Source organism: Pteropus alecto, unplaced genomic scaffold, assembly GCF_000325575.1.
Source record: "Pteropus alecto unplaced genomic scaffold, ASM32557v1 scaffold45, whole genome shotgun sequence".
Taxonomy (NCBI): Eukaryota; Metazoa; Chordata; class Mammalia; order Chiroptera; family Pteropodidae; genus Pteropus; species Pteropus alecto.
In genome coordinates this window covers 6,366,833-6,383,434 of record NW_006442491.1, presented here as the reverse complement: position 1 = coordinate 6,383,434, position 16,602 = coordinate 6,366,833, and the positions used below count along the sequence as shown (strand labels likewise).

General features: G+C 36.4%; 1 protein-coding gene across 1 annotated transcript in view; it reads left to right on the top strand.

Annotated features, from left to right (window-relative positions):
* Window positions 1–5,751: 5,751 nt before the first annotated feature.
* The window catches only part of LOC102880801 (O-acetyl-ADP-ribose deacetylase MACROD2), a 178,071-nt gene continuing 167,220 nt past the window's right edge, over window positions 5,752–16,602 (top strand). Inside the window, 2 exon segments of the mRNA XM_025039707.1 lie at window positions 5,752–5,955; window positions 9,866–9,947. Coding sequence (XP_024895475.1) covers window positions 5,752–5,955; window positions 9,866–9,947 — 286 coding nt within the window.

The window sequence follows — 16,602 nt, the reverse complement described above, 5'->3', positions numbered from 1 at the left end:
CAAAGTAGGTTTGGAATATTTGCAGCCATCCTGCATTTTTTTCACAGCTACCAGTCCTAGGGCAATTAACGTAGCCAAGATTATTCTGTGTTCAGCAACACTAGGAGAATGAATTCTGATAAATGTAATTTGCTTCTTAATGACAAATAAAAACATTCAGAGATTTGGTGTGCATGCAAATACTGCTTTAAGTAGGATGGATGGAGGGCCAGCCTGTGTAAAAAAAAGGCTGATGGGCAACAGGGTAAAGTCGCAGCCTTCCTGAAAGATGAACCAACAGCCTCACCAATGCACGCTTGGATATTGGGTTATTTTCATAAAACTGGTTGCCGCTAAAAAATTAATTAAATTTCAGGGTTTAAATATCAATGTTGTACGTTTTGTGAGAGGTGGAAAACCAGCACCATTGGAGTTTGCTTGGTGCCATGAGTCAATCAAGTTTAAATAGAGTAATGGAGATGAGGTAACTACTGATGGACTAAAGATGACTGGATGCAGGCTGACTTTAGGAAGAGGGAGAGGGTCAGCATGGGTGAGGTGCTCTTTTCAGCAAAGGACAGTCCTCTGAGAGGATCTCTTCAGAACTGTCAGCCATTGGCACCTTCGGCAACGGGAAGAAGGACGGCCCTAGTCTTAAAGGGCGGGGGCAGGTATGAGTAGCATACCACCACAACCTCTCCAATTGTGACAAGGGATTCTGTTCTTTACCTTTGACTGGCATTTTTCTCAGTTTTTCCCAAGATCATTTCTTTGGTTACAAGGGCATGGCAGGTTATGGTTGCCATGCTAGCATTTAGAACTGCAGATCTCAAGTCTTTGTGTGTGCCTGCGTCTCTTCTTGCTAGACATTTGGAACAACTTCAGGGACCTCGATGGATGTGTCATTTGTGAGGTTGTATACTTTGATCGTTATGAAACAGGCTTGGGAATTAACTTGTACGAATGAGTCTCTAGATCAAATCAAAATAACTCTTGGTTCTTCAGAGACATGACTATTTTTTTTCTTATAGAGTTGAAGAAAAGTCAAAAAGAACAATTTATCAAAACAAAACAAGAAGACTCTGAATTGTGCTTCCATGGAGTAATGACAGGCGAACTGAGTTTGCAAAAAGCCCCCCAAAATAAAAGATCCTTTTTTATGCATACAGAAGCAATTTCACGATGCAGAAATGCCCTTTTAGTGTTTACGGATTACAAATGATCTCCAACTCATCCAAACGTCTCTGAGAATGTGGAGAGAAAAAATTTCCTATTCTGTAATCTAGAGAATGAAATATTAACTTCTGTGGTGGAGTGCACAAATCTGAACATACTTAAGAACCAGAAGAATGATGTTTAGTGACATTTGACAGGGACATTAAAATATCAGAGAAAAAGACTCCTGTAAGATCTTGTGAAATCTTTTTCATTGTTGCAGCCCAACTGTTAGTTTACCTTTTTCTCCTTTCTTTCATTGACTGATATGGTCAGACAAAAAAACAAACAAACAAACAAACAAACAAACAAGCAGAAAAAGAAAGCTGCTTTATATGTAACATGGGCCATTTTTGTAAATGTCTTTTTTACGATAGAATTCCTTAGCGATGTTGAAACGGCAATAAAATAGCCACTCAGCATACCAGTCAGAAAAAGTGCTTCCAGTGTTCTCTATCTGGCTCATATTTTTCTTTGACCTGTTTTAAAAGACCAGGGTAGAAATGAAGGACTCACCAAGTGAACAGTAATTATATCTATATGCCAGCACTATACTAGGTACTTCGGGTACCTTATGAATAATAACTTATAAACTAAACAACCAATATTTATGGAGCATTTACTGTATGTCAGATCCTTTTTCAAGCACTTTACATAGAATGTTTCATGTGGTCATTACAGCCAGGCAGGGGAGATGCATATCCTCTACAATTTCTTCAAACAATAACTTAGGTACTGCGGTACTGCTGTGAGAGGATTTTGCAGATGTAATTAAGGTCCCAAATCGGCTAAACTTAACATAAGAGAGACTATCCAGGCGGGCCTGACTTAATCACAGGAGTCCTTTAAATCTGGACCTAGAGGTCAGATGTGGAAGTAGTCAGAGATTCAAAATTGAGAAGGATTTGAAATGTGTTTGCTGGCTTCAAGGTGAAGGTGGATATTTGGCAAGTCTTGCAAGTGGCCTCTAAGAGCTAACAGTGACTCCTAGCTACAGCCAACAAGGAAATGGGGACCTTAGTCCTACAACTTCAAGGAATTAAATTCTGCCAACAAGAATGAGCTTAGCGGTCAGTTTCTCTCCACAGCATCTAGACAAGAATTTAGTCCACCTGACACCTTGATTTCACCCTTATAATACCCTGAACAGAGAACCCAGTTACACCATGCCAGACCTGTCACCTACCAACTGTGAGCTAATAAATAATGTTGCTTTAAACCACAAAATTGTGGTAGTTTGTCACACAGCCATAGAAAACAAATTTACCAAAGCCTACAAAGTCAGTGTCTCCATTTTAAAGGTGAGGAGACTGAGGCTTAGAAAATTTAAGCGACCTGCTCAAGGTTACAGAGCTGGTACGTGGTCAAGTCCAGATTGGATTAGATGGCTGGTTACATGGAGATGACTGGATATGGGAGGCAAGAGTCTAAGATGCTCCCAGACGCCCGCCCCTTTGTGTATATACCTTGTCTATTTTCTCCCCTTGAGTAGAGTGGCACCTGTGAATATGGTGGGGTGATAGTCACTTAAACTGTTGGGCAAAAGAGATTTTTATTGATGTAATTAAGGTATTTAATCAGTTGAGTTGACTAAAAGAGAGAGTGTCCTGGTGGGCTGACCTAATTAGGTGGGCTCTTAAAAGGAGTCTACAGGTTAGAGATGGTGAAAGTCATAGAGATACACTCTTGCTGGCCTGGAAAAAAAGAAAGCATCCATGTCCTGAGCTACCTTTCAGAGCCCCCTGGCAAGGAATTACAAGTGGCCTCTAGAAGCTAAAAGCTGTCTCTGGTTGACAGTTAGAAAGAAAATGGGGACCTTGTTTCTACAACTAGAAATTGCCAACAACCTAAATGAGCTTAGAAGACCCCAAGCCCAGGTGAGAACTGCAGTGCTGCTAACACCTTGACTGCAGCTTTGAAGATCCTGAGCAGAGGGGCTCAATTCCATTAGTCCCTAACTTTTCGCCTATGGAAACTATGAGATAATAAAACTTTGTTCTTTTTAAGACAGTAAATTTGTTGTGCAGCAACAGAGAACTAATGCAGTGGGAGAAGGGCAGGTTTCTCTCCTTTGCTCCATTTTATGGCAGAGGAGGGACTCGTGGCCAGGCATCCCAGCTTTTTGTTTTTGTTCTTTAGTCCATCACTAGTGACCTTTTCTCTGTTACTCTATTTAACCTCCATTTACTCATGGCACCAAGCAAACTCCAATGGTGCTGGTTTTCCACCTCTCACAAAACCTATATTTCTACAACTTTGATACTTAAACCCTGAAATTTAATTAATTTATTAGCAGCAACCAGTTTTATGAAAATAACTCAATATCCAAGCGTGCATTGGTGAAGCTGTTGGTTCATCTTTCAGGAAGGCTGTGACTTCACCCTGTTGCCCAACAGGCTGGCTCTCCATCCATCCTAGTTAAAGCGGTATTTGCATGCACACCAAATCTCTGAATGTTTTTGTTTGTTATTAGAGAAGCAAATTACGTTTATCAGAATTCATTCATTCTCCCGGTGTCACCGAACACAGAATAATCTTGGTTATGTTAATTGCCTGTGAAAAAAAATGCAGGATGGCCGCAAATATTCCAAACCTACTTCATTGTGTAACTCTCTTCAGGGGCAGTGAATATGATACTAAGGTTAATAGAACTAATATCATCATATTTATGGGGCATAAACCTCCCAACTGTGGATTAATGGATATATTGGTGAAGGAAATATATCTTTACCCCTTTATGCTTTGATGGATAAGCTACAGTTGGCATCAGTGAAATATATGGAGAGATTGACTTTAGAAGGTCAGCTTTTAAAGAACTTTTTTGACCTATAAGTCAATGAAAATAGATTTTTGTTGTTGACCAAGACAACTGCGACAGAAGATTTTCAACCTAAAACGAATTTTTATTGAAGTTTAACATACAGAAAAGAACACAGATCCTAAGTCACTGCTTGATCATTTTTTACAAACTGAACACATTCGTGGAGCCAGCACTTAGATCAAAAAAAACAGCATCCCTGGCATCCCCTTTGTTCCCTTTTCACCAATTCACCCCAGAGTAATTGCTATACTAACTTCTGACACCTAGGTGATTTTGCCTATTTCTCTAATGTTTGAACTTTTTAGAAATCCAGTATGTACTTTTTTCTTGATTCTTGTACCAATAGATGATGATTTATTTACCTAGCCTATTATTTTAGGCATTTAATTAGCTTCCAATTTGGAGATGTTACAATAGTACTACGGACATTGTGGTATGTATCTTTTTGTGATCGTAGGTACACAGTACATGTCTCTATCTAGGAGTAAAATTGCTGGGTCCTAGATTATGTGCAAATTCAACTAATTTAGTAGACACTGCCATATAATTTTCCAAAGTGGTTGCACCAATTTTTACTTCTAAAAGCAGAATATGAAAGTTTTTGATAATTCACATCCTTGCCAATACTTAATATTTTTTTATTTAAAAAAAGCTTTTAAAACTTTTAACACATTTTAGTTTACAGGTGGTATCATTGTTTCTATTGTGAAACTAATAAGCACCCTATATAAAAATATCAGGACTGGGCTCGAAAGCCATTGTACTCAGCATAGTATCATTGGATAAACTGACAGGTGGTAAGAATAAATGACTCATGCCCTTTATATAGCTCTTTTATACATTTCAAAAGCACCCAGGCTCCTCTATAATTCAGTTTTCAGATATTCTGGAAAACACAACAAAAATTCTACCTCCTAAAGAAGTTTGGTTCTAGAACTAAACACCCTTTGAAAATATCTGCCATATACTTACATTTTAGCCAAGTTTGTTTGCCTAAACATATACTCTGCAAATATTTACAGAGCTCATATTATGAGTCAGGACATACACCATGCACTAGAGATAAAGATGAGCACCACTCAATTCTTCATAAGATTCCAGTTTAAGGTATAATGAGGACTACAGTTGTTATTTCTTTGTGTTGCCTTTTGCATTAATTGCAATTACATTTTAGCCTGAGGACTTATCTAAGTTTACTGACAACTTGTTCATAAAAAAAAAAAAAAGTGAATCATTTTAAGTATACAATGTTGCTCTAACTACAAAAGAATGGATGTACACTTTAGGGAGTTCAACAAGAATTTGGGCTAGGACCAAAAAAAGTTCATCTTGAAGGAAGTAATTGAAATTTCCATATCCTGACAGGTTATACACTTCCAAAAAAGGAAGACTGTTATTATTTTTTGCCCTTCACTGTGTTCCTCTACATGATATTCAATGATATGATATTAAAGATTATATTAGTCTGGGTTTAATCAGGAAAGCAGAACATTGTGAGTGATGTAGAATAAAAGATTTGTTATAGGGATTAGATTTTATACAATTTTAGGGAAAACTGAGGAAATAAATATCCCAAGGGGATGGTTGGCTGAGCAGAGAAAAGTCCCTAACCAGGACCCATGAGAGGGAGCTGGTAAAGAAGTCTATGGAAAGCCTTTGCCTCAGCATCTGACCAGGCCTGGAGTATGTCAGCAGGGCAGGTAATAAAGGGGCACATCAAGAAAGCTGGATGCAAAATGGAAGAGAGCAAGAAAGGACAAAGTGGAAGCCATGAGGGCAAACTGGAACCCACAGAGACAAACTGCTGTATTCATCTGTCTCTCATTGCTGGAATCCCAAAACTGCAATGCCCTGAAGAAGAAGTTGGTACCCTTGCAGTAGAGCTACACCTCTGCTCAGCCCAGGATTCAGAGAATCTGAGGCAGGAGAAACAGCAGGAGGTGGAGAAGCTGTGAGCCAACTGATGAGCAATATGTGTATCACCTGCCCCGATCCCGATGCCCTACACCCACCTGCTTAGCACAATGGCTGCAGCTGCACTTCTGCCCTCCAAAGCTCATGGAAATTTCTCTGTGACCAAGCCTAACCCAGAACCATTCAGAGAAATGTAATTCCAGCTTAACTAAGTTGACATAGTACAACTACCATAGAAATAGACTATAACTGAATTTTAAAAAAGTAGAAAGGGGGTATAATTTAATCTTTTCTTTATAAAGACATGAAACCTGGGGTCCAGAGAGATAATGACTTATCCAATGTCACAGAGCTAATGACAGGTATATAAACTCAATCCCATGTGTGTCCATCTGGGTGATATCACAGAAAGTATGCTGGATATGAAGTGAAGATGCCTGAGATTTTGCCACTAATTAATTGTTTGGCCTTGGGAAAATAATAACTCAATTCTAGATTCAAGTTTCCTTGTGAGAGAATGGAACATGGAGTAATCCGACAAATTGAAAGTGCTCAGTTAATATCTAATGAATAAATGAATAAACATTGTCTCTCAAGAGCAACCATTTTACAAAATTGTTCCATTGCTTAACATAAAGGAAACATTGAAACCGTTCTCCTGAGACTCAATATTTAGGCATTCTTGGATATTTTTATGAAATTTATCTGGGGGTAGAATGGATCACTCAGGCTCTTCCTCCATTGCACAAGTCAGATTCCCTGTCTTTCAGTTGTGTAGCAAGTAGACTTTCTATATTCTTCTTGTCACCCCACATGACTTCTACTTGATGCATTCAGTCTGAGCTTTTCAACACGAGTCCAGTGTCATATAGCTGAAACAGCAAGAATCCAAAAAATGGCAATAGGAAGAAGCTAGAAAAATGTCAGATTTCTAAGAATGTATTTCTATGTTTTGCTCACAAATCTGCAGTTTGGGCACAGTTCAGCAGCAATGACTCATCTCTGTTCCATGTGGCATTGCTTGGGGTAGCTCAAAAGTCTGGAGTTAAATCAACTTGCAGCTAGGACTACTGGCTAGAAATACATGTGGATTCTCCATGTGTCTCTCTGCTTACTTAAGGCATGATGATTGGGCATGAGAGTGAGCCTTCCAAGAGGACCAGGCAGAAATCACATCACCTTTTATGATGTGGACTCAGGGGTCACATATCATTTTGCCAGAGTTATAGGCACTCCTAGATTCAAGAGGAGGAAATAAAGATTCCCACCTCTCAATGAAAGTATTATTAGCATTACATTTTAAGAGGAGCCTGAGGACAGGGTATCTCGTTGCAAGCCATCTTGGAAAATGCAATCTACTGCTTTGTAAATGGTGATCAAAACCCATGATGAGTTTGTAAACACAGAGCTTGTCAACAAAATGAGGTCTGTCCAACAGAGAATATGTTTATTCACACTGATATAAATACACGCACATATGCATACATAACAAGTACTTGGCAAATGAAGTTAATTCTTGGTTTCCTCTTGCTTCCAAGATATTTTCAGTGTTATGCCTGAGGGCAAGGGCAGGGAACTAGGCCACCTAATTAGTTTAGAATAAAAGTACTTTCCTCTCATCGTCCAGCTTCTCTCTGAGAAAATAAATCAGGTTGCTGAATTTGGGACCCATATTATTTCCATGGTAACAAAGTCTAAAATACTAAAAGGTGGATTATAATTCTTTGCAATATTTAAGAAATGTTTATTTAGTCTGTGTGGTGTTTAAAAGTGCACTTAATAGCAGTAAGCAGCATGACCACTATACCCTCCCCAACACAAACACACTCACACACCATATGAGAGTTTTTAAAAATTTCCTAATTTATCCTAAGTGGCCATAAAAATAGGGAAAAAGAGTTAAAATGAGACTGTCCAGACTTGTCTTCTTAGATCTGCTTTGAGCCAAAGTTTCTTGTTTTAATTTTGATTTCAATTAGGTGGCTTTAGAACTAATCCGACCATTTGAAACCTGGAAAAAATGTCGACCATCATAGGTTACAGAACTGACAATAATTATGGTGTTTGGAAAATACAAGTGGTTCAGTGCAGCTGGAGAGTAGAGTATGTCTAACACAAAGTTTTATTTTTAGTGGTAGAAACTTTATGAAATGTTTAAAATATACAAAAATATATAGAAAATGATATCATAACCATGTACCCACCTCCATAGTTAATAACCATTTTAAATCTATTTTCTTTCTCAATAAATAAAATATTAACTATTCAGTTAAAGCCTTACCTATTCATTCCTTTACCTTCCCTCTCTTTCCATAAATCATAATCATCCTGAAGTTCATGTGTGACATTCCTATGTGTCTCTGTATATTAGTGCTTATGGATGAATCCCTACACTGTTGTATCTTTGTGCTTTAAAAATTTACATAAATGGTATCAGAGAGTATATATCCCTTTGGAACTCTTTTCTATTGTTCAACATTATGATTTTTATTTTTAGCCACAGGGCATAAACACATCGTAAGGAAAGTGGAGATGATCATTCAGTATTGCACAGATAATTAGTCATTTATTCAACTAAATTTATAATTCACCTGGAGAGTGAATTGATAGTGGCAGTTTTTGCATTTGAAAAAAAATGTTAATGATATGCAAACAGGACTGGACACCAGAAACTCAAGTGAATACAGAGAAAAGAAAATATGGTTATTTACATCCCAGTTCTTCCATTTCTGAAGGGCAGGTGCTTTCTCTTATAATCCATCCTGTTGGCAGTTACCGGGCCTACATGTAGAAATCCAAAGACTGCTCAGAGGGTAGTTTATCTAGATGTGGGTGTAGGCTTTTCAGAGACCAGGGAGCCACATCTCTGAATCTCTATCAGGGAACCCTGATAATTCCTGTGTCCTAGCCCTTCCTCTCTCCGCTGCTACCCTTGTAGATCTTCTCTCTTACTAGGAACTTTGGACTTGGCTAGTGTGAATCTGTACCCCACAGGCTGCTCCTGAGGGGCTAGGTGGATGATGTCCATTTGAGTTATTTCACGTCCTGCCACATAAGTGTCCCACTTCCGTTCTCTACTGCCATAAGAAATGTCTCACTTGATGGTTCTATTCGATTACCAGGTGCAGTTTGATTAATTTTTAACTTAACTTACTGTATATTGTTAAAACAAAAGAAGTAAAGGGTATTTATTTTCAAGACACAAAACTGAGTTACCGATTTAATATCAGATATATGTGAGCTGTTATGTGTGTTCCATCTCTCTTTTCTGCTTACCGTACTACTCTCTGAATATCTTGGAACAACTCTTTGCACGCAGAAACTCTCTCAAAACAGTAAAAAAGAGACTGCACACATATTTTGCTTTTGAGGTAGCATTTATTTATTCCATAATACCTACCGGATTAAAGTTATATTTACCTCATATTACTGTCAATTAATTATATTTTATTTCTGTCACATTTCTGAGTATGTTAAGCTAAGAGCAACTGACTTCATGCAAATTGAACTGCAAGTTTTCCAGGCTGTATTCAGATACCATTAGGATTTATAAATATATCTATCTAACAAGGGTATGACAAAGAACTTTGTTTACTGACATACTTTATTGTTATGCTGTACACCTCTCATGTGGCTCTTTTATAAGACATAAAGTCTAGGTATCCTGTCGGAATCTCAGATCTTATTTATAGCTTGCTGCAAAGTGGCTTATTGTCATTTATTATTTCTTATTTGATTTATATAACATCTTTCCACCATGAGTTTATTTACATAAAGAGTACACACACACTTGAACTTCAGCGCTGCCATGTAGTTAGCAGTATAGCATCAAAAACCTGTAGGAGGCTTTTCTGTTTGGTTTTGTTCCAAGACCATGTTCTGGGAAGGCAGTCATCATATTTTCTTTCACTTTGAGTGTTTATTGTTTGCCTCTAGGTGGATCGGATCATCTTCTGTGTCTTCTTAGAAGTCGACTTCAAAATCTACAAAAAGAAAATGAGCGAATTTTTCCCCGTAGGTGAGTTAAGCAATTTATTTTCTTTGGAATTGAGGATTTAAAGAGTAAAGGCATCACTTATATTTCAGTTTCATTTCACACCTTAAAGATCGTCACAAATGTGATCTCCAGGTACCAGTCACCCCTGGCAACTTGTATCATAGTTTTTAAGAGCTCAAGGTGGTGACAGGAAATCTAGTTCCTAGATCTCTCTGTCCCACGAGGTCCTTCTGTTGTCTTGAGGAAGTCAGTTTATCTCTTGAGTCTCAGTTCCTCCCATCAGAAGTGAGAGACTTGACCAACTGACTTCTAAAGGCTCTTCCTCTGTATCCAGGCTTGTGCCTATATCTACCACGTTAACACCTTTGCGGGAAATTGTGAGGAGCCCATTTATGTTTGTAGCTGGAATTCAAACTGTTCCTGCATTCCACCTCTATCCCCACCCCCTTCCCCCCCACAATTTTCTGGGCTCAGATTACAACAAAAATAGCAGCACTTTCTAGGGCAATCAGAGGAAGGTAGTCATTCACCTTATTTCACACTTATTTCAAAATGTAGGTAAAACCTGTTAGCTATTAAAGAACCTTGAATAATGGATTTACATCGACTGAATGGGCCATTAGTTGGATCTGGTTAATTTGAATGTTTCCCCCCACTGTCCTTCTTCCAGTCTGTGAAGGCAGAGGCTTATTTAATATTGTTAAATTATTGTTATTTTTATGTTGCTATTAAAGTCACAGTGACCAAAGAACTTTCCTCAGCTTTGGAAAGAATGGCCTTCAGGAAATTTCAAGCAACTGTGAGCATTGATGGTACCTGCCTTTCAGAGAGCTTTCTTTTGAGGTTTCCATGTCCATTCGAAGTGGCTTTTCACGTAACTGGTGACTCTGGCAGGTGGGAAGGAGTTAGTGAAGGGTGCTGGTACACATTCACCCTCATAAGCGGTCTATTGGAGTTACACAATAGAGAGGACACCCTGCCTACAGATCAGAGTAAAACAGCTACAGACAACTGCTGGAGATATTCAGCTCTGTGCTAATGTTTCAAGTGGACAAAGATCTTCTGGGTAATTTGAAGTCCTTCTCTCTAATTTTATAATTGCAAGATAAATCTGCTGAGTGTGTTTAATTTGGAACTTTAACTACAATATTTTCCTAACAGAAACACAATGTAAATTTAGAAAGACTCCCAAGTAACAAAGGAGAGAATTGTGATTGTGGTCTTTTCTTTTCTCCTTTTCCTTCTTTTTTCCTTTTCCTTCTTCTTTTCCTTTTTACACCTTTCTTCATTTTTTTCAAACACTCTGTTTTACAGACTGTAAAACACTGAATAATTATTTACTAGGTAGCTGCTGGTAAGAGTTGAATTTAGTAAATTCTTCTCCACATAATCTGATGGCTTATTTTTTGTTTCAATCTCTTTGTTTCATCCTCTCTCTTTATTCCCTATGTAACCACAGAAAGCTATTTGTGCCTGCATTTCTATATTTTTAAGTATTATTAAGAGAATGTGTTCATTTATGTACAAAATGTGACTTGCCATGGTGTGCAATGCAAATCTTCTCATGCCTTGTCAATATCACAGTATATTTTATTAGATTTTATAAATTTTGGACCCGTTGAGATGTTTACAAATGATAATATAATTTTCATTTTCCATGTCTTCTAAGATGAAAACTTAATTTCGCTCTAACATAAGATAAAAAATAATTGCATAAGTATGATTCATTGATATTATAACAAATCTATCCATCAGCAGGTATTTTCAATGATGCAAAACCAAAGTCATACTACAATTTTTAAAAATGGGACAGTTTTAGTGGTTTAGAGTATATTAATAACAATGTAAATAAATTATTGTTTGAAAATTGCTATTCTGAATAAATCCAAAATGTATTTTACTACTTGAGTGAGTGAAATAATAATAAAATCCTCAGTTTCATATCAATGCTTTGAATCATGGCAGATTCATGAAGTTATTTCCAGTGCATATTTATAATAATAAGTACATTTTTAAACTAAATGTCAAAATCCTCCAAAATTGTTGAGTCTTTCTGCAATGCTAAGGCAACAGCCATTTGCAAATTGTAATTATGAGATATGAAATAAAGGTAACTTCTAATGGAATATGTGACTGCTAATATAAATGATATATACTATCTGTCCACGATTTGAATTTACGGTTAATTTATAACCATACCATCTTTAATTAGAATATATTTTTTTCTAACTTGCCATATATTTTCCCTAGACTGACTTTTTCAGAGTATTTCTAATTAGTCTTCTTAACCCTTTCCAAATGCAATAATGATAATCATTTAAAGGGAAAAGGTTATTTTTATATTAAACCAAATATCTGCATTTGGGGATATTTTAATCTCATGTCTTTAAATTTCATAATTAGGAATCTGAGACAAATGTATGAAAAAACAATACAAGTTAGACTAGAAGAGATCATATTAAAAATATAACACATCCATAACTACTACCTAATATAATGATAGGAGTAATAGCTAACATTTACAGATTGCTTTCTATCAGCCAGATATGCGGGTTAAATCGGTTAATCTTCATGATAATTCTGAGAAAATGGGCACTATATTAACCCCACATTTAAGATATAGTAAAAAATGCATACTTGAGAAAAATGAGGCATACTGCTAGGAAGCAATGAAGCTATATTTTAAAATTGAGAATGGCATCTGTCATTGCACAAGTGATAATAGGTTAGTTTCCTCAGAGCATCTTCAGAGAACTATGGATTCAATTTCTAAAATGCATTTGAAGCATTGAGAAAGTCTTATTCCTAATTTCAACTGCTGCCCATCATTTTTCAAAGCTGCCATGCTTCTCTTTTGTCTAATATCTGTAAATGTCTTCATGCAATATTTTCTGATATAAGTCAAATTGATATCTTTCTCATAGATCTCAAAATCATCCAGTCACCTGCAAGTGAGCAGGAAAGTAGTCACCAGAAAGTCAAACACCTTACAGCATGACCACAGGGGAAGATGGAGAAATGCCTGTATTAGTTTGTTAGGGCTGCTGTAACAAAGTACCACATATTAGATGGCTCAAACAACTGAAATTTATTTTCCCACAATTTTGGAGGCTACAAATCCAGAATCTAGATGTCAACAGGGTTGATTTCTTTTGAGGTCTCTTTTGTTGACTTGTAGATGACCATGTTCTCTCTGTGTCTTTATGAGGTCTTCGTTCTGTCTGTGTCCTAACTACCTCTTCTTATAAGGAAATCAGTCATATTAGATTAGGGCCCACCCTAATGACCTCATTTTCACTTAATTATCTATTTAAAGATCCTATCTCCAAATATGGTCACATTCTGAGGTATTTAGGACCTCAACATATATATTTTTGGGGGGACACAACTTAGCCCCTAACCAGACCCGTCATGAAAATGCAAGTAGGAAACTCAAAGGAAAGAAACCAGCAACAACTATTTTTTCCAGTAGTTTTATATCTTGCTGTGAGCAAAGCACATTTGACTTTTTCCTTCCAGATGTACCATTTGGAAGTCTAGTGTGGCAGCTTTATGGTATTGCCATACACTTTGGTTGCAAATAATTTACAGTTATAATTCACCAGTACATGGCCTACAGCAAGTAATATTTGTATGATTCAAGTCAAATATTGCTTTGTTCTTAACATAAAAGGTTTTTTAGTGTGTAGAATTTACTGTGTGTCGTTTTCATTGATTTGGAATACGGAAGTCAATTTTTTATTAGCGTTTAAGTCCTAATAGAGAATTTAAGAATATTAATTTTCCTCCTAATAACAATGTCAAATTTATGGTTTTGGAACTGTATCAAGGAATCCTGATGTTGGAAACTTGAGAGATATCATGGCCAAGCCCACTCCTTCCTTTAGGGAAGCCTGCAATTTGTTTACTGCAATGGTTCTCAAGTAGGGGTGATTTTGCTCTTCAGAGGACATTTTGGGGTATTTCTGGTTTCCACTGGGAAAGGGTGGAGGCCAGAGATGCTGCTAAACATAACCTACAGTGTATATGACAGTCCCCCACAACAAAGAATTATCCAGCTACGGATGTTGACGGAGCAGAGGTTGAGAAGCTCTGGTCTACAGGAAATGTCCTTCTCTTACTATTCATACCACAATGACCAACTTTATCTTTGGATTGGGGATATTTCATAGGGTTCTCACCCAAACTTATCTGTCTGGGTTTGGAACCTATCACCTTAACCCAACCTCTGGCTTCCTGGATTCATGACCCTCCTCATCTGGACTTCAGGGATTGCCTTCTCTCCACTTCCTCTGTACCCACAAATTTCTATGCATTGACTTCTGTTAACCATGTTACTTCTCCAACAAGTGCCTGGTTCTCCCAGCCCTAAACCCACTACTGATATCAGTCATCTATTGCCCATAACTCTAGTGTATTGCTCTCAAAAAATATGATTAAGTGTTATGTATACATTTTATACACCTAATGAACAAATATGAAGATTAAAACTTATGTACAGAGCAAAGAAAAACAGATTCACCAATTATTCTCTCTACATATTTCAAGCAGAGCTTATTGCTTCTTTGGCTAAAAGTTTTCATTTTTATCACTGATCATTAGTTTCATGACCACTGGCTGATAGAATTAAACTTGTGAGCTCACAAATATGTTTGCATTTTAGAAATCTTCAATTCTCTACTAGTATCCGATCTCAACTGATTCATTCACAATGAAAATACCTATGGCTAACAATTTATCCATATTCTCTTTATTTTTAACCCTGAAAGCAATGAAATTTGTCAATTTTTGGGGGGGGGGCTAGAGAATTTCTAAAACTGAAAAAATACTTGTGTCAACCTATTAATAGTTCAATATAATTAATATGTATCTTTTAAATAATAACTAAATGAGAAAACTGATGAGAAAATGATTCCAGGATGCAGATGTATTCATCCCAAACCTACCACTTGTATCTATGAGGAAGACGTTCTTTAGAAAGAAAACTCCATTTGTGTTTATGAATGTAACTCAAAAACTCTTTGAAAAAAATCTAAAAGAAAAGAAGCTAAAAATTTTCCTCTGTTCTTGATAAACACAGCAAAATAATGAGCAATTGACCCATTAATATTTTGGGGACATTTCTCAAGTACAAATTTAGATGCCAGACCTTATAAAGTTGCAAGAAGATCCAATACCTTAAAAATGAGCTTTGGAAATGGTACACACATAAAAAATACATGTATGACAAGTATTAAATTATAGAAGACAAAATTATTATATATAGGCATTATAAATAAGTTTATACATTATAACTTTACCAAAGATGTTTTTGGTCTTAAATACAGATGTATTTCATTTTTTTTTTTTTTTTGTACATAGCACAAAACATTTTAATGAAAAGTCAAAGCTTAATTCAAGTTTGAGTATCTTACCTTGGCAACCTGTTAAATATTTAAACTTATCTCAATGGCTGGCTAAATTGCATAGGTTTTATTCAAATATTAATAGATATATTATTAATTTATTTTATTTGAGTATGTAGACATATTTAGGTTTACATTTTTTTACTTTTTAGACACAAATCACCATAAAGAAAATCTCTAATTTTTATTTTAATTAGGCCTGTCACACCTTTAACATGTCTACTATTTTCTAAACAAAAAAATCAAGAAACTTCTCAATCAGTTTCCAGTGATTTGATCTGCTAATAGTCTTTCAAACATGTATTAAATGTTATTGATATAAATATGTTTTTTATTTACTTTCCTGATCATGTGCTTCCATCATTTATTTCTGTCTGTCCAAATTATACACATCCTTGCAAGGCAGCTTCAGAGGGACTTTTATATTTTGATTTCTTTTTTTACCTCTTTGTCTTACCTCACCAATGTAAAGGTAATTTTGTAGAGAACAGAGACTACAATAACTCTATGGCATAGGTTCATCATCCACTTTTATTGGGATAGATATGAACAGAGGCTGAAGAAAGCTCAGTATGCGGTCTGCACACCTCTGTGAATATTCATTTGCACTGTTATTCATTCTATTTGGAATTGGCCCATTACTGTGTTTGCACATGACAAACCTGAAGCATAGAAAGATTAAGCAACATGCACAAAGTCACACAGTTCCAAGGTGGTTGTAACAGGAATAGAAACTATTTCTTGTGATGACAAACCCAGTGGTTTCCACCCTATACTTAGATGCTTTTGACAATGTATTGAGCTCTTCACAAATCATTGGTTAACTTTTTCAGAGCTTAACCACCCTTGTCACCAGTACTGTCTTCTTCTCATTATGTTGACAAGACAAGTAAAAGAAAACCTTAACAGATTACTGCACCCTGTGCTTCATTATTGTTCTTGGAAAACTTATGATTAGGGAACAGGTAAGAAAAAGAAGTAAAGAGGACATGTGCATATTGCATATGGCTGAAGAAGGCACATTAGCTTTTCAGAAGCTCTAGATAATATATGACTTTTTTTTTTTTTGCAGAAATTCAAGTCTCAAACAATTATCCATATTTTCAGGACTGCTATGGGAAGAAGCATTGCATGGTGGAAAGGCTTTGAGATTACCCTCACGTAGCTATGCTCTATAACAATACTTATAGTTTTGGGGGAAAAAATGACATTTTACATGATACCTGATAAATAGTGTTTCAGCTTAAGCTCATGATAGTTTTGTATTTGCT